Below are 26168 nucleotides of genomic sequence, written 5' to 3'. Positions count from 1 at the left end.
TTTTATCTATCATTAATAAGGAATATTTTAAGATTATTGTTTGTAGTAACCATATAAAAATGGTAGTAACTTGAATGAGTGAAATTGAACCTTCGAAAGGCTGGAACAAAAATCGAAGTTTTAAATGTTTTTGAATTTAAAAATATCGATATTGTAAATCGATATTTTTCAACATCCCTAGACTATCATATCTATATATATGCTTAATTTTCCTTAATCTATGCGTCAAAAATTGTCTATTTAAATTCCACTTTGAGGTTATGGATGCGTTAATTTTTGTTTGGGTTGATTAATCGGTTTATATTAGTCCCATAGTAATATCTAATATAATAAATTGCAGTATACTTTTAAAAATGTCATCTAGCGATTTAGACCAACATTTAATCAAATGTATTGGGCTATTGTACGAGAGCCGTAAGTTAAAAAAAGGTGATCCAGTACCCCTACAATATATTCTGGAAGAAGCCATATATCAAAGGTTTAGTGTAGTTAAGGATTACACTGATTTATTTCAGACTCTGTTACCGTCAAGGGATTCTGAAGAAGGCAGTTTACCAACTAGGGTTTATGACGATGAAGGTCTGTGTTTACAGTGTATATTAAATCATCGATTTTAACATTTACTATTCAATTTAGCGAACAATTCTGACAACGATTTGGAGTTGGACTTATTCAAAGATGACTTAATGTGTGTAATATGTAATAAAATGGACGTTGGTGCTAGAAACAGATTATTGGAATGTAGTGATTGCCATGCTCTTTATCATCAGGAATGTCACAGACCAACAGTTACTGATGAAGATGTTTTAGATACATGGACTTGTTCAAATTGCAAAAGGTATCAAGAGGTGTTTTAATTTTTTTAGTATATTATTATCACTTTCATCAATTTTGGTTATAGTGTTAAGAAACAAAAAGTTGAAAAAGAACATTCATCCTCTAAAAGCTCTAAATCCACGAGCAGTTCAAGCAGCAGTCATAAACATGGTAGTTCATCTCATAAGTCTTCTAGGTAATCATCAGAAAAAACACATTTTGTTGTTTATGACATTTTTTGTTTATGATCTTTTAGTGAGAAATATAAATCGAGTTCAAAATCCTCATCAAGCAGCTCAAAATCCAATAATGCTTCACCAAGCCATTCATCATCTAGGTAAGATTTTAGATATGTTCCTATACCCGTGATTTTTCATGATCTAGTTATTACCTATACCCATCACTTTCCAGATCAGATGATAAAAAATCATCAAGCAGCAAAAGCAGTAAAAGTTCAAAGTATTCAGAGAGGAGGAAGCATGATTGACCTTTAATATTAAAGAAATCAACTGATAATCAAACGATAAAGCTCAAAATTAAAATTCCAAATCGTAATTATGAAAACTAATGATAGAGCTGTAAATGATGTATATTCTTTGTAAAGTAAATATGGGTACATTTTAGGATGTTAAAGCTTCTTGTATTCTTTAACAATAAAATATAAAGAATTCCTGTTGATTCGTGGTACATCTTTCCAAAGGAAAATACTATCAGTGGTTTAAATATTTTCATTTATTGTAAGATATGATATAATTGTCTTTTTAAATATTACATTTTTGCAACCTATATACTAATTCATTCTGCTATGGTGTTCATCAATAACGGAAGACAACAAAAATTACCACTATTTATTCATGCTAGATGCTCACCTGTGTGTACTGATTAACTAAACTTAATTTAAAAAACAATATTCCATCAAATTCTGATATAAATAATTAATGATTAAATTCTAATCTATATCGAAAAATAAATCTTATGCTATGGCTATCGGTTCTAAGATTGGTTCCCTTTCTTCTGCCCATGTTGCCCAGTCCTGACTCTTTGAACCATATTGATCATCAATTTTCGATTCAATAAAATTATCAGGTTGGATGAATGGGGGAACCTAAATATACAAAAAAATAAAATTTAATTTTAACCTGAAAACAAATAGGCAACAATTAAACCTGTTAGTTACATAGTGAATGATAATAATTAAGTTGGACATAAATGAATAAGACACAAATTAGAAGTTCAACGTATACGTTAATATCGAAGTTGGAGTTAATAACAACATATAATAATTAATAAGTTACTCATCCGTCAGATGCAGTGGTTAATGGGAAATACGGAGATATTTACTTACATTCATTCTGCTGAAGACTTTAGCCTATTTTATCAGTCTAAAAGAAATTCTCTGGTCAATGCTAAACTCCAGTCAATTATTTTTGGAATATTTTGATCACTGAAATGTTCATAATATATAACATAATACTATAATATAGTCGCTTCTTGACACTATAATTTTTAATATCTGTCTTACAATAAGAATAACAATTTAAAGTTTTCACTTGTTATTATTAATATAGTTAAAATTGAATTGTTATTATTGAATAAATAAGTCTTATTAAAACTGTCAATTATGAACGCCTGTAAATTCTAAATTTATTTAATTCTGAAAATAAATATAAAATCTGTAAATGATAAATAATATAAATTTAATATCCAGAAGCAATGTTATGCTACACGGTTCTAGGCAAATGAGTAACTTATAACTGAGATAATCGTTTTTATATTCCTGTTTATTATATATGATAAAAAACATTATTTTTATATGCAGTCTCTCCCTCCTTAAATGCAAGAGAAAGTTAATTAATTAATTTATGTAAGTATTATTATTTATGATTGAAAGTTGATTTTTCTAATGTAATAATAGTTTGTTAATATATTTACAATATTAAACATATCCACTACCTAAATTGTATTGTAATACCTACTTATATTTACTGGCCGAATAAATCTGCAAAGAAATCAAATATGCTTTGAAATATTTGGATTTAAAGGAATTGATTTCTGATCTTTGGAAACTTTGTTTGGTTTAGTGTACCTCAAAAATGTAACGAAGAAGAGATTTCGCATAGACAAAAATACTTACTGTAAGAGGCTTTAAAGCGAAATCAACTCGTTTGGCTTCGGTGAAGGCTGGATTAGTTACGGTCACTAGTTTGCTATGGGGCAAATATCCTTCTTTATATATAGTTACTTTGTATGAGCCTGGGGTTAATAATCGGTAGTAATCTCCGCTATATACTGCAATTAATATCATATCAGTTAATAAAGTATGGATAATATTTTTATTTATATACTTACCCGAAGTTATATCGTGTAGAATTTCATTGGATTGGCCAGAAGTAATGTTAGTCACGTGAACGATAGCCCCACTTAAGGGTTGTTTAGAATCAGCGTCATATATTATGCCTTTGATTCCAATATGACTCTAAAAATAAATTAGTTTTAATTATCTTTTCTCCAAATGTCATTAGGGTATTAAGTTGTTTAATTATCGATTTTCAAGCACGCATTGTCTGAGTACAGTAGAAACTACAGTGGTGAAATCATAGAGAAATACGTCGAGTTATTATTGGAATGATTTTTAATCTATAAGCTTATTTTTTTCTCACGACAACCGGTTAGAATAATGATATTAATGATTTAAGTAAATTGTATTTTTTAAATGTAAAAAAAAATCATGAAAGGCTTTGTTTGCTTAAAAAAAATTAATATAATTTTTATACTTAAAGAGTTTATATTATAAATTTAGCGGGGTTAAAAGGGGAATATAGGTATTAATACTATTGGTATCACGATCTAACCAATAATTATTGAAACAAAAACGTTTTGGGTATACAAAAGACATGATTATCCCTAATATTGAATTCCACTCACTTCTTTTGTCAAAATTTCACATAAAGAGTGATGTCGCGAAATTCTTTATTTATTTTTGCGTATTTATTCTTGCGTATAAAACTTATTTCTTTTTCTAATGAAAATTGGCTTGTTACATTTTCTCTAATTTCAGATTTAATTATCTAATTAATGTTTTGTAAAGAATTGGCTTGATTGATGACCTGATTTATTCGAAAGATATTTTGCTTATTAGGTGCTTGCATGTATTCTGATAATTTCACACTTTGAAAAAGCATATTTTGTGGTTTCTACAATAGCGTATACACTGAATAATAATAAATGGAAAATTCGAATCCAACAGGTTATATTGATACTCCTCATTTTTAGCAATAGATTGTACTGTTCTATATGATATTACCGTTCTAGATTAGTTGTTTGTACTGAACCGTCAGAAAAGTATAACAACAAAAATAGGTAGACAGATTCATATCTCAATCATTTAGATGATAAAAATGTTAACTGACCTATAAATATTCTGATTTTATTTAACGATAATTGATAGTTAACAAAATAGATTGAAATGAAGGAATATCAAAACAATTAGAAGTTAATACCTGCCATATGTAGGCTAATAACGCTTTCCTATTTCTTTCCCATTCTTGCTCCAATACATTGGCCGGTGGATATTTCTCACAGCCCAGCTCCAAAGTGATTTCAAAATCGTTACTGGAAAGATAATTAAAATCCTGCATGCCTAAAAATAAGTTCGTTCAATCAAGAGTGAAGAGGGACCGGTGGTAGTAATTACCTCCTTGAAGGCTATACCATTTGGCACCGTTGGTAATACCTCCCTGTTTGCCGAACTTTGAACTGTTTACGTCGCCGCAACCTTTTCTTTTCGGACTGGCCATGTCTTCGTGATTAGTTGAATATACCAAAGCCAGATGCCTGCAATTTATAACATAACAGGTGTAGAGGTTTTTTTATTATTTTTATTTTGTAGCATTCCACTATCTGTGATATGTAGAGGATCTCTTCAATAAATGATCTGTACAAACTTATTAACTAGTGTTATGTTTAAATTCATTACTATTCTCTGTTGTTCTAAAAATTATTCTCACGTGGGGGCGGCAACATCGGTGATGTCGGAAGAACACTTCAGGCTCCCAGTGTATTGAGGGCTAAACTGTTTGCCATGTATAGGGCCCTGATATTAGTACAAGATATGCAAGACAACCGATTAGTTATCGCCTCCGATTCAATGAGCTCCTTAAAGTGCCTCTAACCATATCTACCCCTATACTCGCTAGGAGTACTTATTCGTGAACTAACCTTTAAATCGGCAAAAATTCGGGAAAGGAACGGCAAAACTATCACCCTTATGTGGCTTCTCACTCTGGGATCATTGAAAATGAAAAAGCGCATAAGAGGTAGGGATTACTTACGGAAAATTTCCTCTTCTTGAAATATGAAGCACCACTCTTCCAATTCAGATGGGATCTAACAGAAAACAACTTTGGGAGGTGAAAAAAGAGTATTATCAGGGCCTTAACATCACTAACATCAGCAGGCGAAACTTAAGCTAATTCTCGCATCTCAGAATTGGTCACTGCAAACTGAACCATGAGTTTCTCATTAAGGAAAGAAGTCCACCACTGTGCGACGAATGTAGTTCCTTACTGTCTATCAAACACGTGCTAATCGAATGTTGAAGATACAACTCGAAAAGACGAGTGGTCAACCTGGGAGAGACGATGGGCTACTAGTAGAAATATAATAGTGTGCTTGAATATAATATCATGCATGTTCGTCTACATTTTTTGTATCTTGTATCTTTATCACTGTCATAGGTTGTGCGACACTGTAACATTCATATATTCATGCATCTGTATGATTTTACATGTTTTACTTGTCATCTTGCCATCTCGTCTCTTTATCCTACACATTTAACTCTAGACTTTATATTCCGACCATGTATTTATATTGTTTCTTGCATTTTATACTTGTAATAACATTATATACTTTAACTGATGTAAATATATTGTATATCAGTAAACAGGCATTTCAACATTTTCACATTACTATATTTGCTAGTCGTTAAATGAGTTCCCGGTACTTAAGGAAGTATTACCACTTCTTTTATTATTGTAGCATATGTTTGATTATTGCTTTTTAATTTCATAGGGCTAAATTCTCCATCGCGAAACGATATACAAAGAAATATATAGTCTATCCAAAGTTTTTGTACATACGTCATCAAGGCGTTTAATGTATTGCCTGTCACAATTTGTAAATTCGTTTCAGAATCAGACAGTGTTTTCCTTCTCATTTTGTTCTAGTTAAAAAGAGACATAATACTGTCTGATTCGATCGAACGCGTAAACGAATGAGCCTGTCAAAGTCGTCCGGTTGTCGAAAATTCTTGAAAGCAACAATGATAAGAGGTTATAACTCTAACCTATAAACTATTGTGACTGTATAATTAACTGTAGTTTTTAGATGTACCATAATGTTAAAATAAATTATTTGATAACATTTTTGTTGAATTATTTTATTTAGATTAGAATTTTGTTGTATGTCAAAGTCAAACTGAACTAAAACTAAGAGTTGATGCGGCAACATTGAGACGTTTTGACGTCACAAAGTTAGATGACGTATGTACAAGATAATTTTGAATAGACTATATATTAGACTACAATTTTCAACACCAGTTAGAATACAAAGGGTACGGTTGCGTAGAACTTACCAGAAGAGCGCTTGTTCCCTCATTAATTCAAATAAATGAAAATGCGCATGTGCCTAAGAAATTACATTTTGTGTACTGTATGCTTTCTCTGGGTCGTTCCAGGTAGTTTTTTAGTCAATCGTTCATAGTTATCGAATATGTAAAGAACGTTTTGGTGCACAATGCAACTTATTATAATTCTAAATTAGTTAGTGTTTGTGGTTGTTTGATACTTTTCTCAATTTATCGCCTACAATATAGTACCTGAAAGTATCGTCATCAGGAGTAGCAGTATATTCATCATTCTGACTACCGCTCTTGCTTTCGTCATACGGATAGTTCGCCACCAAATCACCGCCATGCAGGTTGGCAGACAGAACGAACGGGATTTGCATTATAAGCCGTATCACCGATCTAGTCTCTGGCTGAAGCTGAGGGAAAAGATCTCTATCATTATCCGCCACCAAACAAATGAGATTCACTTACCGCGTCATTAAGTCTAGTGACCTGCTCCAGCAGATGATTGTTCTTGGAGAAGTCGCTTTCCTCGTTTTCGAAGACTATCCGGTCTAGATCGGGGAAGTTTCGATTCAGATCGATGGAGTTGTTGTTGGTCCTTCCTATCAGATAGTCTTGCCCACCCTGTCGATCATTAACACATTATTAAATTAGTTTTGGATTTTTATTAATTACATCTTACATTAAATAAGCTTAGTACAATCTAAATTTACAAATTAATTGATTACTACTGTTCTGTTGTACTTATATAATATATTAATGCACAAGGCGAGTACGGGATTAATACATCCATATGTATTTCCCAAATTAACATATAACTAAACGACTTAAGCTAAAGTTAAGAAAATGCTTATGTACTAAACACTTTAGTATTATCCAATACCTGTATTCCTTCCACGTTGCTGTAATTTAGCAATCTAAATCGAAATCTTGAATCACTTCGTATATCTATTTGATTTTCTAGTCCCTTCGTTGGTTACATAGCGATAAGCATTAGTAATTAATCGCAGAGTTTTGTTTTGGGTGCATTGGATTACTAGTTGATTTCTTATTTAAATACAACCCCATATTTGTAAACTAGCGGTCCAAATTGGCTTTATGATTGACTGATAAACCAATCTCTTTGATTTTAAGTCAAGTTGAGAGTATCTTCTGACCAGCACAGTCGCTTGACTTTGAGTCTAATCTGCTCTGCATTTTATGATGTATGAGATGTATGTCGAGGTATTTAACTGGTTCTACTTGAGGAATACGGCATCCATCTAGTGATATAATTAAGTTTTTGTCGTTTCGTCGCAACGCAAAATTCACACAGACAGATTTGGAACTTTTAAGCTGTCTTTAGTCTAATTTCTAGTCTCCAGCCCATTTGTAGATCTTGTTGATTGTTACTTGTACTTTTTCTACAGCCTTAGTCAGAAATATATCTTTTGCCATGATAACTGTGTCGTTGGCAAATGTTCCAAGTACTGTTTCGTTTGTTGTTGGGATATCAGCAGTGTAGAGCAGATATAGGAGTGATCTCAAGACACTACCCTGTGGAACTCTAGTCGAAATTGGTTCAAGTATTGAGAATTCCTTCTTCATACGAGACTAAATTTTCTTTCTTAAAAGATGTAACTTCTGAATTCCGCGGTAACAATTTGCTCATTTTGTAAATGTAATTTTGTAAATTTGTTTTAATCCCAAATATCATATTCATTCAAAGCTTGTGAGATGTCTAGGAATAGTATAGATCAGTTTTTATTTTCTTCGAATGCCTTTTCAATAACCGCTGTTACTCCGTTCACTTGGTCGATTGTCGAGTGGTGATTTCCAAATCCAAACTGGAAATATGGTATTTTCATAAATGGTTCTGCCAGTTTGGCAGTTTTTTTATAGTTATTCGGCCAACTTTAAGATATTCCAAAAGATACTTCAGTCGAGCATCATGAGGACTGCTTTTTGTAGCAGCTCTTTCATTAACTCAGGTGAAACATTATTTATTACACGAGGAGATCAGCCACAAGAAACCTTCAACAAAGTCGAATTGTGGTTGAATACGTGGCTTATCAAAGCAAATGAGACAAAATCTACCCATGTGACATTTATCCTTTATAGAAGAACATGTCCCTCAGTAAAATTAAATAATAATAAACTTCCACAAGCAGACAACGTTAGATATGACGTTATATATGGGAATTTATTTTGATCGACGTTTGACTTGGAAAAAACATATAGGGACAAATCGCAAACAGCTTGCGCTTGAACAAAACAAAATATATGATAGGACGTAAATCTAAATTATCATTATATAATAAAGTTTTGCTGTATAACTCAATAATTAGGTCCATTTGGACCTATAGTATTGAACTGTGGGGTACTACTAGCAAATCTAACATTGATATCCCCAGGAGGTTCCAGAAATTCGTGAAATTCCAAATTACGTGTCCAACAAACTGATTCAGAGCGATATCCCCTTAGAACCCATAACGAGTGTGATTCGGAGTGTTAGTGCGAAATATTCTGAAAGGCTATTAGTGCATACTAATGCATTCACCAAATAGTTAAATGTGTGCGATGACAGTGTAGTTCGTAGGATCAAACGCAAGCTACCATACGAACTGATTGATAGACACATAGAGTGAGATTTAATAATCTCTAGAATAAGAAGTAAGGATAGACTTTAAAATAAGTTAGAATAGTATCTAGAATAAGATTTAGATTATAAGTTGTACAGCAGATCACTTAATGAAGTGATCTTCTACATGTCAGGATGGTTATATTATATAACGGAAATCATATAATAATACTTATTGCCCACGGGCAAATTGTTGAGATTAATTAATACAAGAAAATATTTTAATGTATCAGCAACGTTGTACTTACTGTATCAGTTGCTAGTTGCCACCCATCAGGATTCATGCTAGGCATCAAGTGTATCCTGGTTGTTTTTATGAGATTGGTTATCTCGGGATCTCCGTTCAGATATTCCTCGCACAGATAGTCCGCCAGCTTCAGCAGCAGTTCCCTGCCAAGCACCTCGTTTCCGTGCATATTTGCGATGTATTTAAATTCCGGCTTTACTAAAATATTTAATATGAATATTTATGTGGGTAACATCAAAAATAAACTTAAGACTAACTTGCTCTTAACAAATATTATTGATGTCTATGGTGCACATCGTAGAAGGCGTCTTTTATGAATAACTAGCGACCCGCCCCGGCTTCGCACGGGTGCAATGCTGATACTAAATTAAATACACTACAGAAAAAATATGAACGTTGTATATAAAAACATAGCGGCCCGCTCCGACTTTGCACGGGCATAAAATATATATGCCTATGTCACTCAATGAAAACATGATTAAAATCGATCCAGTATCTTTGGTTCATTCATTACTGCCCTTGGCCTGCACGCATTAAATTTGGAGTAAAACAATTCCTCTTCCCCTATACTTACTATGAAGATTTCCTGCTATCTTTGGAATATCTAAATTCATACAATTTTTATTACATTACACATTTTTAAACGCAAATTTTAAATTTGTAATATCTCCGAAAATATTTGTTTAATTTACATGCTGTAAGGAACCATATTGATCTATATTAATTGCACACTGTATTTAAGGTACTTAATTCGATAAGGATTAATGCCGTATTGCTTAAAATAGCTTCGTAAATAAGCCATTTTCTCACGTAAAAAGTAAACAATAAAAATGGTTAATGTGGGTTATCCCTAAAAGATAAACATATACCATCGCGGACTTTTTTGTAGACCTTTTTATGGTGTACAATACTGTAGTACATTAATTTAATCTAACTCGTAGGGTTAGGCAGCGTTTTTGCTAATTGCTAAATAAGCCTAAAAAAATAGGTTAATTTACGACATCACGTTAGAAACCTCTAAAATTAGCAATGTTGCCTTAGTATATTATGCATGTATTATACATATAAACCTTCCTCTTGAATCACTCTATCTATTGAAAAAAACCGCATCAAAATCCGTTGCGTAGTTTTAAAGATTTAAGCGCACATAGGGATATAGGGACAGAAAAGGCGACTTTGTTTTATACTATGTAGTGATGAAACTTCTACAGTTTTAACAGAGCAGAGCATGAATAAATCTTACTTGGAACAAACTAGTTTTCTAATGATAATCATAGAGAAATAGAGATTTAACTTTATAGGAAATTTTGGGGAAGTGTTTCGCGACGGCCAACATAACAAAGTAGATGTTGCTACTTTTAACATATTACTTGTTTTATTCGTTATGCTAAGAGCCGCTACGGGATCTGATTGGTTCACTTCGTTTTTTGATTTGTTTATTTATTTTGTACGTCATTTTCAATGTGCCTTATATATATATATATATATATATATATATATATATATATATATATATATATATATATATATACAAGTCGGTAGTTGAATAGTTGAATGCATTCACATTCTAGGAAATGTTGTGTGCTCGGATACATAGATAGTGAGAAAATGTATCATCGATTTCCGTTAAAAAAAAGTATTCGGCGATCTTTAAGAAATGGGTAGAAAACATTAAAAATCCTAAACTGGTTGGGTTAAACATGAAATAGATTTATGATCGTTACCGCGTGTGTCATAGACATTTTTGTGATACATTTAAACTTTCCTTTAAGTACTTATAAACAATTTAGTGATGGCGAATATAATACCTCGAGCCCAGAATATGTGCAAATCAAAAGTGAATCAGAATCAAAAATATATAGAAGGTAAATTGAAGGAGCAATTTACATTCCTGTTCATAATTGTTACCATTAATTTCTAAATTGTCTTACTATATTTGTGGTGCCTTCAGAAGGTAATGATAAAGTTTGTATTCATTCAGCCAGTACCCCCTTTTCTGCTCATTCTTATCGTTAATTACTTGACTCTATAACTTCAGTTCCATAAGAACACACAAAGTTTTACGTTGTACCGTAGTGTACATCTCAGGTTATTTAAAAACACTTTTGAAAAAAGGAATTAAGTGTGATTTCTGTTTCCATACAATTATGAATAAATCAGTGGACCCACAAATTGAGACTAATTTTATGGAAGCAAGACAATATCTTGTGCTTCAGACTCCAACAAAATTGTTTTCTTACTTTATACTGCCAGGGTATAGGATTTCAATATGTATCAGGGTTTTATTATACTGTAGTCTTTTGTATATATTTTATTTCATTCAGCGATTTTGCCACGTCGATAATATAACAAAATATTTGTCAAACGTTTACACCAACTCTTACACTGTAGGAAGCAGATAGCATATTACGGATCGTTGGCTCCTTTTGGTGTCTTCCATACCTAACCCGTTTTCCGGAAGAAGGAAACAATATAAACAATATTTCATCGGACTATGCCACATTCTTCCACTTCAGAATTTTCCATTCAAACTGCGAATTGATACTTGATATTTTCACCAATAGATATTGCTGATCGGGATATATAGGTACTAGGGAACAACCTAGCCCAAACAGTTATAACAAACATTTTCTTCAGGGATTGATAAAATATTGTTTAAAAGTTAAAATAATATTAGATGTTAACAGTGCTCTTTTATGAATTTTTAATATATTGATTTTTTTATACATTCATATTGAATATATGAACTTTTTATTGATTATTAAATATATATCTTAATATAAATAATACTGAAAAAGTCTGCGAACTATATTTATGTATGATATCATCTCTTGGTTTCTAATAACCATATCAATATAATGAGAATTCTAATATATAATGAAACTGATAACGCTCAACCACATTACGTAATATTGGGTTGATATTTGATGAATCTAAAAATGTACAATAAAGAATTAAAAATAATATACAATACCGGTAAATAAGGAAATTAACGACAATAATGGGTTGGAAAAAAATATATTCGCTTTGTCTGAATAGATGACAAGTGGGAGCCTACTCTAAAATAAAAGTATCTAAAGCAGGTGTGTAGTACATATGTAAAAGAGAAAAAAAATGAATGAAAATATAGTAAAATATATTGGTTAATTAGAAGAAAATCACAATTATCATTACATAATATATTGCTGTTATACAAGCAAGTATTGAAATCTATATGAACATACAGAAGTTATGGGAATGTTGCCCAAAAAGTAATAAAAATATAATACAATACAGTTATCCAGAAGTGTTGAGAATTATTGCAGGTGCACTGAGATACTACAGTACTGAGCACTTACAACGAAACCTTCAGACACCGACTGTCACTCAAGAAATCAAGAGAATTGCAAAGAGATAAGACGACAGACTCCATTCGTATATCAATATCGAAGTAACACAATTCTTGGGTAACACCAGAACACAGACTCAAAAGAATCTAACTATTTGATGAGTAGTGTAGTGTAATGAGGTGCCTTTAATAAAAAAAGAACAGTATTTTGCCCTTTTCTAAGTTTTTTTATTTTCGAACAATATATAGTACCAATTTTTGAGTAAACCTTCAATATTATAACAATAACCTTCACACCTTATTTATAGTTCATTCTCCTAACTCACTATTGCATATATATTGAGTCTAATAATGAAAATACAGCAATTTATTAATGAGTCAATTATTCCAAGTATCCATAATGATCAATGTACTTTTGAATGCGCTTGAATCAATATTCCTAACACTTTTTTCACTTTGTTTGAGGTACCTCCAAAGCATGGTATTTGCTAGCAAGAAAACGTTGACCATGTAATTTATTCTTTATATTCGGGAATAAAAAAGTCATTTGGTTGCAAATCAGTTCGATACGAAGTATGACCCATTAATTCGGCCTATTGGCCAGTCAGATAAATGGTCGTTTCAGTTGATATGAGATGCAAGATTCTTCACCTGTGTGTTATACAGGTGTATACAGTATATACCTGATGTTATACGCTGCATTTGATACACCGTGGTTGTATTTCTTCATTATTTATTTATATACGAGCTTTTGTTCAAATTATTAAGAGATCTAATTGAAACATATATTTTTCACAGCCAAACGTCCATGCAATATGTTATTGATGCTCATCATAATAATGCCCAAAGATGTATCGAACTTTTACTTGTAAAATAAAATATCGATATGAAGAACTTAGGATTTTTTATATCATTCAATTTAAATAAACAAACTCGTCTTTGTGCATTAATTTACGCAAAGAAGGGATGAAAATAAATTGCATTTTATTTACAGCATTGTTGTCTCTCCTTATTAACTCAACATATATCATTTTCAGAGAACTACCGATAGTTGTAAATGAATGTATCGAACTTTTACTTGTAAAATAAAATGTCGATATGATGAACTTAGGATTTTTATATCATTCATTTAAATAAACAAACCCGTCTTTGTGCATTAATTTACGCAAAGAAGGGATGAAAATAAATTGCATTTTATTTACAGCATTGTTGTCTCTCCTTATTAACTCAACATATATCATTTTCAGAGAACTACCGATAGTTGTAAATGAATGTATCGAACTTTTACTTGTAAAATAAAATATCGATATGATGAACTTAGGATTTTTTATATCATTCAATTTAAATAAACAAACTCGTCTTTGTGTATTAATTTACGCAAAGAAGGGATGAAAATAAATTGCATTTTATTTACAGCATTGTTGTCTCTCCTTATTAACTCAACATATATCATTTTCAGAGAACTACCGATAGTTGTAAATGAATGTATCGAACTTTTACTTGTAAAATAAAATATCGATATGATGAACTTAGGATTTTTTATATCATTCAATTTAAATAAACAAACTCGTCTTTGTGCATTAATTTACGCAAAGAAGGGATGAAAATAAATTGCATTTTATTTACAGCATTGTTGTCTCTCCTTATTAACTCAACATATATCATTTTCAGAGAACTACCGATAGTTGTAAATGAATGTATCGAACTTTTACTTGTAAAATAAAATGTCGATATGATGAACTTAGGATTTTTATATCATTCATTTAAATAAACAAACCCGTCTTTGTGCATTAATTTACGCAAAGAAGGGATGAAAATAAATTGCATTTTATTTACAGCATTGTTGTCTCTCCTTATTAACTCAACATATATCATTTTCAGAGAACTACCGATAGTTGTAAATGAATGTATCGAACTTTTACTTGTAAAATAAAATGTCGATATGATGAACTTAGGATTTTTATATCATTCATTTAAATAAACAAACTCGTCTTTGTGCATTAATTTACGCAAAGAAGAGACGAAAATAAATTGCATTTTATTTACAGCATTGTTGTCTCTCCTTATTAACTCAACATATATCATTTTCAGAGAACTACCGATAGTTGTAAATGAATGTATCGAACTTTTACTTGTAAAATAAAATGTCGATATGATGAACTTAGGATTTTTATATCATTCATTTAAATAAACAAACTCGTCTTTGTGCATTAATTTACGCAAAGAAGAGACGAAAATAAATTGCATTTTATTTACAGCATTGTTGTCTCTCCTTATTAACTCAACATATATCATTTTCAGAGAACTACCGATAGTTGTAAATGAATGTATCGAACTTTTACTTGTAAAATAAAATGTCGATATGATGAACTTAGGATTTTTATATCATTCATTTAAATAAACAAACTCGTCTTTGTGCATTAATTTACGCAAAGAAGAGACGAAAATAAATTGCATTTTATTTACAGCATTGTTGTCTCTCCTTATTAACTCAACATATATCATTTTCAGAGAACTACCGATAGTTGTAAATGAATGTATCGAACTTTTACTTGTAAAATAAAATGTCGATATGATGAACTTAGGATTTTTATATCATTCATTTAAATAAACAAACTCGTCTTTGTGCATTAATTTACGCAAAGAAGGGATGAAAATAAATTGCATTTTATTTACAGCATTGTTGTCTCTCCTTATTAACTCAACATATATCATTTTCAGAGAACTACCGATAGTTGTAAATGAATGTATCGAACTTTTACTTGTAAAATAAAATGTCGATATGATGAACTTAGGATTTTTATATCATTCATTTAAATAAACAAACCCGTCTTTGTGCATTAATTTACGCAAAGAAGGGATGAAAATAAATTGCATTTTATTTACAGCATTGTTGTCTCTCCTTATTAACTCAACATATATCATTTTCAGAGAACTACCGATAGTTGTAAATGAATGTATCGAACTTTTACTTGTAAAATAAAATGTCGATATGATGAACTTAGGATTTTTATATCATTCATTTAAATAAACAAACTCGTCTTTGTGCATTAATTTACGCAAAGAAGAGACGAAAATAAATTGCATTTTATTTACAGCATTGTTGTCTCTCCTTATTAACTCAACATATATCATTTTCAGAGAACTACCGATAGTTGTAAATGAATGTATCGAACTTTTACTTGTAAAATAAAATGTCGATATGATGAACTTAGGATTTTTATATCATTCATTTAAATAAACAAACTCGTCTTTGTGCATTAATTTACGCAAAGAAGAGACGAAAATAAATTGCATTTTATTTACAGCATTGTTGTCTCTCCTTATTAACTCAACATATATCATTTTCAGAGAACTACCGATAGTTGTAAATGAATGTATCGAACTTTTACTTGTAAAATAAAATGTCGATATGATGAACTTAGGATTTTTATATCATTCATTTAAATAAACAAACTCGTCTTTGCATGAATTAATTTACGCAAAGAAGAGACGAAAATAAATTACATGTTATTTACAGCATTGTTGTCTCTCCTTATTAACTCAACATATATCATTTTCAGAGAACTACCGATAGTTGTAAATGAATGTATCGAACTTTTACTTGTAAAATAAAATGTCGATATGATGAACTTAGGATTTTTATATCATTCATTTAAATAAACAAACCCGTCTTTGTGCATTAATTTACGCAAAGAAGGGATGAAAATAAATTGCATTTTATTTACAGCATTGTTGTCTCTCCTTATTAACTCAACATATATCATTTTCAGAGAACTACCGATAGTTGTAAATGAATGTATCGAACTTTTACTTGTAAAATAAAATATCGATATGATGAACTTAGGATTTTTATATCATTCATTTAAATAAACAAACCCGTCTTTGTGCATTAATTTACGCAAAGAAGAGACGAAAATAAATTGCATTTTATTTACAGCATTGTTGTCTCTCCTTATTAACTCAACATATATCATTTTCAGAGAACTACCGATAGTTGTAAATGAATGTATCGAACTTTTACTTGTAAAATAAAATGTCGATATGATGAACTTAGGATTTTTATATCATTCATTTAAATAAACAAACCCGTCTTTGTGCATTAATTTACGCAAAGAAGAGACGAAAATAAATTGCATTTTATTTACAGCATTGTTGTCTCTCCTTATTAACTCAACATATATCATTTTCAGAGAACTACCGATAGTTGTAAATGAATGTATCGAACTTTTACTTGTAAAATAAAATGTCGATATGATGAACTTAGGATTTTTATATCATTCATTTAAATAAACAAACCCGTCTTTGTGCATTAATTTACGCAAAGAAGAGACGAAAATAAATTGCATTTTATTTACAGCATTGTTGTCTCTCCTTATTAACTCAACATATATCATTTTCAGAGAACTACCGATAGTTGTAAATGAATGTATCGAACTTTTACTTGTAAAATAAAATGTCGATATGATGAACTTAGGATTTTTATATCATTCATTTAAATAAACAAACCCGTCTTTGTGCATTAATTTACGCAAAGAAGGGATGAAAATAAATTGCATTTTATTTACAGCATTGTTGTCTCTCCTTATTAACTCAACATATATCATTTTCAGAGAACTACCGATAGTTGTAAATGAATGTATCGAACTTTTACTTGTAAAATAAAATGTCGATATGATGAACTTAGGATTTTTATATCATTCATTTAAATAAACAAACCCGTCTTTGTGCATTAATTTACGCAAAGAAGGGATGAAAATAAATTGCATTTTATTTACAGCATTGTTGTCTCTCCTTATTAACTCAACATATATCATTTTCAGAGAACTACCGATAGTTGTAAATGAATGTATCGAACTTTTACTTGTAAAATAAAATGTCGATATGATGAACTTAGGATTTTTATATCATTCATTTAAATAAACAAACCCGTCTTTGTGCATTAATTTACGCAAAGAAGAGACGAAAATAAATTGCATTTTATTTACAGCATTGTTGTCTCTCCTTATTAACTCAACATATATCATTTTCAGAGAACTACCGATAGTTGTAAATGAATGTATCGAACTTTTACTTGTAAAATAAAATGTCGATATGATGAACTTAGGATTTTTATATCATTCATTTAAATAAACAAACCCGTCTTTGTGCATTAATTTACGCAAAGAAGAGACGAAAATAAATTGCATTTTATTTACAGCATTGTTGTCTCTCCTTATTAACTCAACATATATCATTTTCAGAGAACTACCGATAGTTGTAAATGAATGTATCGAACTTTTACTTGTAAAATAAAATGTCGATATGATGAACTTAGGATTTTTATATCATTCATTTAAATAAACAAACCCGTCTTTGTGCATTAATTTACGCAAAGAAGGGATGAAAATAAATTGCATTTTATTTACAGCATTGTTGTCTCTCCTTATTAACTCAACATATATCATTTTCAGAGAACTACCGATAGTTGTAAATGAATGTATCGAACTTTTACTTGTAAAATAAAATGTCGATATGATGAACTTAGGATTTTTATATCATTCATTTAAATAAACAAACCCGTCTTTGTGCATTAATTTACGCAAAGAAGGGATGAAAATAAATTGCATTTTATTTACAGCATTGTTGTCTCTCCTTATTAACTCAACATATATCATTTTCAGAGAACTACCGATAGTTGTAAATGAATGTATCGAACTTTTACTTGTAAAATAAAATGTCGATATGATGAACTTAGGATTTTTATATCATTCATTTAAATAAACAAACCCGTCTTTGTGCATTAATTTACGCAAAGAAGGGATGAAAATAAATTGCATTTTATTTACAGCATTGTTGTCTCTCCTTATTAACTCAACATATATCATTTTCAGAGAACTACCGATAGTTGTAAATGAATGTATCGAACTTTTACTTGTAAAATAAAATGTCGATATGATGAACTTAGGATTTTTATATCATTCATTTAAATAAACAAACCCGTCTTTGTGCATTAATTTACGCAAAGAAGGGATGAAAATAAATTGCATTTTATTTACAGCATTGTTGTCTCTCCTTATTAACTCAACATATATCATTTTCAGAGAACTACCGATAGTTGTAAATGAATGTATCGAACTTTTACTTGTAAAATAAAATGTCGATATGATGAACTTAGGATTTTTATATCATTCATTTAAATAAACAAACCCGTCTTTGTGCATTAATTTACGCAAAGAAGGGATGAAAATAAATTGCATTTTATTTACAGCATTGTTGTCTCTCCTTATTAACTCAACATATATCATTTTCAGAGAACTACCGATAGTTGTAAATGAATGTATCGAACTTTTACTTGTAAAATAAAATGTCGATATGATGAACTTAGGATTTTTATATCATTCATTTAAATAAACAAACCCGTCTTTGTGCATTAATTTACGCAAAGAAGGGATGAAAATAAATTGCATTTTATTTACAGCATTGTTGTCTCTCCTTATTAACTCAACATATATCATTTTCAGAGAACTACCGATAGTTGTAAATGAATGTATCGAACTTTTACTTGTAAAATAAAATGTCGATATGATGAACTTAGGATTTTTATATCATTCATTTAAATAAACAAACCCGTCTTTGTGCATTAATTTACGCAAAGAAGGGATGAAAATAAATTGCATTTTATTTACAGCATTGTTGTCTCTCCTTATTAACTCAACATATATCATTTTCAGAGAACTACCGATAGTTGTAAATGAATGTATCGAACTTTTACTTGTAAAATAAAATGTCGATATGATGAACTTAGGATTTTTATATCATTCATTTAAATAAACAAACCCGTCTTTGTGCATTAATTTACGCAAAGAAGGGATGAAAATAAATTGCATTTTATTTACAGCATTGTTGTCTCTCCTTATTAACTCAACATATATCATTTTCAGAGAACTACCGATAGTTGTAAATGAATGTATCGAACTTTTACTTGTAAAATAAAATGTCGATATGATGAACTTAGGATTTTTATATCATTCATTTAAATAAACAAACTCGTCTTTGTGCATTAATTTACGCAAAGAAGGGATGAAAATAAATTGCATTTTATTTACAGCATTGTTGTCTCTCCTTATTAACTCAACATATATCATTTTCAGAGAACTACCGATAGTTGTAAATGAATGTATCGAACTTTTACTTGTAAAATAAAATGTCGATATGATGAACTTAGGATTTTTATATCATTCATTTAAATAAACAAACCCGTCTTTGTGCATTAATTTACGCAAAGAAGAGACGAAAATAAATTGCATTTTATTTACAGCATTGTTGTCTCTCCTTATTAACTCAACATATATCATTTTCAGAGAACTACCGATAGTTGTAAATGAATGTATCGAACTTTTACTTGTAAAATAAAATGTCGATATGATGAACTTAGGATTTTTATATCATTCATTTAAATAAACAAACTCGTCTTTGTGCATTAATTTACGCAAAGAAGAGACGAAAATAAATTGCATTTTATTTACAGCATTGTTGTCTCTCCTTATTAACTCAACATATATCATTTTCAGAGAACTACCGATAGTTGTAAATGAATGTATCGAACTTTTACTTGTAAAATAAAATGTCGATATGATGAACTTAGGATTTTTATATCATTCATTTAAATAAACAAACTCGTCTTTGTGCATTAATTTACGCAAAGAAGAGACGAAAATAAATTGCATTTTATTTACAGCATTGTTGTCTCTCCTTATTAACTCAACATATATCATTTTCAGAGAACTACCGATAGTTGTAAATGAATGTATCGAACTTTTACTTGTAAAATAAAATGTCGATATGATGAACTTAGGATTTTTATATCATTCATTTAAATAAACAAACTCGTCTTTGTGCATTAATTTACGCAAAGAAGAGACGAAAATAAATTGCATTTTATTTACAGCATTGTTGTCTCTCCTTATTAACTCAACATATATCATTTTCAGAGAACTACCGATAGTTGTAAATGAATGTATCGAACTTTTACTTGTAAAATAAAATGTCGATATGATGAACTTAGGATTTTTATATCATTCATTTAAATAAACAAACTCGTCTTTGTGCATTAATTTACGCAAAGAAGAGACGAAAATAAATTGCATTTTATTTACAGCATTGTTGTCTCTCCTTATTAACTCAACATATATCATTTTCAGAGAACTACCGATAGTTGTAAATGAATGTATCGAACTTTTACTTGTAAAATAAAATGTCGATATGATGAACTTAGGATTTTTATATCATTCATTTAAATAAACAAACTCGTCTTTGTGCATTAATTTACGCAAAGAAGAGACGAAAATAAATTGCATTTTATTTACAGCATTGTTGTCTCTCCTTATTAACTCAACATATATCATTTTCAGAGAACTACCGATAGTTGTAAATGAATGTATCGAACTTTTACTTGTAAAATAAAATGTCGATATGATGAACTTAGGATTTTTATATCATTCATTTAAATAAACAAACTCGTCTTTGTGCATTAATTTACGCAAAGAAGGGATGAAAATAAATTGCATTTTATTTACAGCATTGTTGTCTCTCCTTATTAACTCAACATATATCATTTTCAGAGAACTACCGATAGTTGTAAATGAATGTATCGAACTTTTACTTGTAAAATAAAATGTCGATATGATGAACTTAGGATTTTTATATCATTCATTTAAATAAACAAACTCGTCTTTGTGCATTAATTTACGCAAAGAAGGGATGAAAATAAATTGCATTTTATTTACAGCATTGTTGTCTCTCCTTATTAACTCAACATATATCATTTTCAGAGAACTACCGATAGTTGTAAATGAATGTATCGAACTTTTACTTGTAAAATAAAATGTCGATATGATGAACTTAGGATTTTTATATCATTCATTTAAATAAACAAACCCGTCTTTGTGCATTAATTTACGCAAAGAAGGGATGAAAATAAATTGCATTTTATTTACAGCATTGTTGTCTCTCCTTATTAACTCAACATATATCATTTTCAGAGAACTACCGATAGTTGTAAATGAATGTATCGAACTTTTACTTGTAAAATAAAATATCGATATGATGAACTTAGGATTTTTATATCATTCATTTAAATAAACAAACCCGTCTTTGTGCATTAATTTACGCAAAGAAGAGACGAAAATAAATTGCATTTTATTTACAGCATTGTTGTCTCTCCTTATTAACTCAACATATATCATTTTCAGAGAACTACCGATAGTTGTAAATGAATGTATCGAACTTTTACTTGTAAAATAAAATGTCGATATGATGAACTTAGGATTTTTATATCATTCATTTAAATAAACAAACCCGTCTTTGTGCATTAATTTACGCAAAGAAGGGATGAAAATAAATTGCATTTTATTTACAGCATTGTTGTCTCTCCTTATTAACTCAACATATATCATTTTCAGAGAACTACCGATAGTTGTAAATGAATGTATCGAACTTTTACTTGTAAAATAAAATGTCGATATGATGAACTTAGGATTTTTATATCATTCATTTAAATAAACAAACCCGTCTTTGTGCATTAATTTACGCAAAGAAGAGACGAAAATAAATTGCATTTTATTTACAGCATTGTTGTCTCTCCTTATTAACTCAACATATATCATTTTCAGAGAACTACCGATAGTTGTAAATGAATGTATCGAACTTTTACTTGTAAAATAAAATGTCGATATGATGAACTTAGGATTTTTATATCATTCATTTAAATAAACAAACCCGTCTTTGTGCATTAATTTACGCAAAGAAGGGATGAAAATAAATTGCATTTTATTTACAGCATTGTTGTCTCTCCTTATTAACTCAACATATATCATTTTCAGAGAACTACCGATAGTTGTAAATGAATGTATCGAACTTTTACTTGTAAAATAAAATGTCGATATGATGAACTTAGGATTTTTATATCATTCATTTAAATAAACAAACTCGTCTTTGTGCATTAATTTACGCAAAGAAGGGATGAAAATAAATTGCATTTTATTTACAGCATTGTTGTCTCTCCTTATTAACTCAACATATATCATTTTCAGAGAACTACCGATAGTTGTAAATGAATGTATCGAACTTTTACTTGTAAAATAAAATGTCGATATGATGAACTTAGGATTTTTATATCATTCATTTAAATAAACAAACCCGTCTTTGTGCATTAATTTACGCAAAGAAGGGATGAAAATAAATTGCATTTTATTTACAGCATTGTTGTCTCTCCTTATTAACTCAACATATATCATTTTCAGAGAACTACCGATAGTTGTAAATGAATGTATCGAACTTTTACTTGTAAAATAAAATGTCGATATGATGAACTTAGGATTTTTATATCATTCATTTAAATAAACAAACCCGTCTTTGTGCATTAATTTACGCAAAGAAGGGATGAAAATAAATTGCATTTTATTTACAGCATTGTTGTCTCTCCTTATTAACTCAACATATATCATTTTCAGAGAACTACCGATAGTTGTAAATGAATGTATCGAACTTTTACTTGTAAAATAAAATATCGATATGATGAACTTAGGATTTTTATATCATTCATTTAAATAAACAAACTCGTCTTTGTGCATTAATTTACGCAAAGAAGGGATGAAAATAAATTGCATTTTATTTACAGCATTGTTGTCTCTCCTTATTAACTCAACATATATCATTTTCAGAGAACTACCGATAGTTGTAAATGAATGTATCGAACTTTTACTTGTAAAATAAAATATCGATATGATGAACTTAGGATTTTTATATCATTCATTTAAATAAACAAACCCGTCTTTGCATGAATTAATTTACGCAAAGAAGAGACGAAAATAAATTACATGTTATTTACAACTTTTTTGTCTCTCCTTATTAACTCAACAGTCATTCCAAAACATATTTTAGTAAGAATCCCGTTGGCATGTACGTCTTCAACTGTCAGACCTTATTATATTATGCAAATCAGTAGGTATTGCCTAGTGTATAACATCAAAATTAAATTACACTCTACTTACGGGCTTGATGTCGTCCAGGTCTTGTCGAGAACTCGATGACGTACAATGGGATGCCCAGAACGCTGGGCTCGCTCAACCCATACATCTTCGTGATGTTCTTGCATCGTGTGTTTACGTCTCTACGAAAATAAGTTCGCACAATCAAACTCTCGGATCGTCGTCTCGCCTTTACTCACCTCAGCGCGTGGAACAACTCTTGATTGTCGTGGTGTTTGAACTCGAAGCAGGCGGTGAATAGAAGCGACCAACTGAGCGTTGCGGCGACCAGAAAAAGAAACGTTAGCCCCATTGCCTCTCCGGTTGTTACTTAATGCTAAGAGATCGGTTCGAACCAGCGGAGTTTTAAGGAAACAGCTGTTTCATCGGACGCATACGCCGTGGCGCTATTGAGCACGGCGTTCCTGTTATCGGGGAGTGTTAGCCGGAGCGGAATTCTGTAACGGGAATACTGGGGATAAGAATTATGTAGTTTCCTGAGGCCTTCTGTAAGTTTTGTCTCGAAATAACAATTTTTGCATTAGGTCCTTGTATCTATTCACATCATTGAAAAAGTTTAATCTTTAACTTAAGTACAATAATTATGAACTAGATCTTAAACATGGTCTGAAAAGTCCCGGGCTTAACAAAGAAAAGGCGTTTTTTTGTTCAAAATTAGTTTTATTCATCAACGTAATCTCCATCAAGGGCCACAAAGTCATTCCAGCGCCGCTCTAACATAACACTGCTCAGAATCATCAATACGTTCTTGTTTTTGGACCACTTTGAACAGAGCTTCCTCACAGTCAACTATTCATGTAATATAAGACCAACACGTTCTTTTGGCATCATTACGATGTTAGCTAACTCACGCAACTTCACTTTTCGATCATTTAAAACAATTTTGTGCATTATTGTGATGTTTTCTGGTGTTACCACCTCATTTGGACGTCCACTGCGTTCTGCATCATCGGTGTCTCTACGACCACGTTTGAAGTCAGCAAACCAACGTTTTATTGTTGTAAATTGTAATGTAAATTGTTTACAATGATGCCTAGCATTTACACCAATAGATATTGCCGATCAAAATACATGCAAGCACCTAACATATTTGACGTCATTCAATAGAAGTATAGTAAAACAATTTACCACATATATACTACATATATTTTTAAGATAGCGTTATTTTTACTTACAAAATTATAATCAACTACTTCATATAGTAACAACAATGTTAGTTCAGGCTTAACTTCAAAAGACAAGTGTCAATATTTTCTGATATTCTTGACATCAGTCTAACAGTGACTTCGTTTTTGGAAAAATAATTTTAATATCTTTAGAACAACAATCCACCGTATTACGATGGATATATGGAACGATTTGCTTTGTCACCCTCCGTATAGTCCAGACCTGGTCACCAGTGACTATAGACCGCCTGCAGATCTAAAACAATCCTCCGAGGAAATAGGTTTGACTGAAATACTGAGATGATTACAGAAGCTGAAAAATATTTTGAAAGTAAAGACAAATCGTTCTTCTATAAAAGCATTAAAACTTTGTTTAATTCAATTAAGTAATCAATATGTCAACTAGACAGTATTCACGGTAATCACAGCATATTAGGCGATTAGGAGACCTTCTATCACGGAAGTCTAAGATAAAATGCGAAAGAAGTGATGCAATTTGATGCTAGGAAAAATGTGATATGGTCCAATAAATCACTGTTTATATTTTTTCCTTCAAAATGCCGGGTTTATGTATGGAAAACCCCAAAAGAAGCCTAAGATCCGGACTGCCTACTTGCTACAGTAAATAATGAGGAAGGTTCCGTTACGATTTGGGCGGCAATATCGTGGTATTCAATCCGTTCTCTCATTCATATCACTGGTGGGATTACTGAAAATGAATATATCGACACCCTCAATAATGAGGTTCTTACTTTGACTAGTATATTGCTGCCACACACTGCCATATTTCAAGATGATATTGCACCTATACATACAGTAAAATGGTTCAGTCTTCACTTGAGGAACATCAGAATATCATCAGACATATTCCCTGACCAGTACAGTTGCCAGACCTCAATAAAATTGAACCGTTATGGGGAGTCAAAGTTATGAAACAATTGGCGAATATCTTGGCACAAGAATGGGACAACATTTCGTTGGAAACTATTCAAATAATATTCCACGAAGAATTGTAGCTGTTTTAAAGTCAAAATAGTGACTCAGCACCTTACTAATAAATACAGATTGTCTATATGTGACGATAATGTTAATTAAAAAATGCCTAATTCACTACTAATACAAGTGAAATGAGTTTTCTGGATATAAAACGTAAAATGACAAAAAAAAATTTTTAAACATACCTATTTTAAACACGGCCAGGCGTTTCAGACCAATTTTACACTAAAAATATAACGATATACCATAACAGAGTTAACATACAATCGTTATAATATTTGAATAATGCCAATGAAACTATTTGAACATATACATATGTATTTATCGCGACTATAT

At 30.6% G+C, this 26168-nt stretch overlaps 2 protein-coding genes across 3 annotated transcripts; one reads left to right on the top strand and one right to left on the bottom strand.

The window, feature by feature from the left end:
- The first annotated feature begins 201 nt into the window (after window positions 1–201).
- IntS12 (integrator complex subunit 12) lies at window positions 202–2765 on the top strand. The gene is made up of 6 exons (XM_076404442.1): window positions 202–284; window positions 341–579; window positions 637–838; window positions 902–1012; window positions 1073–1153; window positions 1228–2765. The coding sequence occupies exons 2-6, from the start codon at window positions 354–356 to the stop codon at window positions 1301–1303; spliced, it is 696 nt and encodes a 231-aa protein (XP_076260557.1). The 5' UTR covers window positions 202–284; window positions 341–353; the 3' UTR covers window positions 1304–2765.
- Window positions 1531–26168, bottom strand: LOC143196608 (carboxypeptidase E). Of its 2 annotated transcripts, XM_076404438.1 has the most exons (12): window positions 26018–26168; window positions 23850–24107; window positions 23674–23792; window positions 9314–9510; window positions 6914–7069; window positions 6692–6858; window positions 4511–4650; window positions 4317–4456; window positions 3166–3292; window positions 2951–3105; window positions 2793–2815; window positions 1531–1921 (listed from the first exon to the last, which is right to left on the bottom strand). In XM_076404438.1, the coding sequence occupies exons 2-12, from the start codon at window positions 23960–23962 to the stop codon at window positions 1810–1812; spliced, it is 1449 nt and encodes a 482-aa protein (XP_076260553.1). In that variant the 5' UTR covers window positions 23963–24107; window positions 26018–26168; the 3' UTR covers window positions 1531–1809. The 2 variants fall into 2 exon arrangements, with proteins under 2 accessions (XP_076260553.1, XP_076260555.1); XM_076404440.1 differs by lacking the exon at window positions 2793–2815 and having other exon boundaries at window positions 26018–26164.

Source organism: Rhynchophorus ferrugineus, unplaced genomic scaffold (assembly GCF_030347505.1).
Source record: "Rhynchophorus ferrugineus isolate W39M unplaced genomic scaffold, kcgeb_rfMv2 rfM4, whole genome shotgun sequence".
NCBI lineage: Eukaryota > Metazoa > Arthropoda > Insecta > Coleoptera > Curculionidae > Rhynchophorus > Rhynchophorus ferrugineus.
Note: the sequence above shows the minus strand (reverse complement) of the source record. Positions and strands in the feature narration are given on the sequence as shown.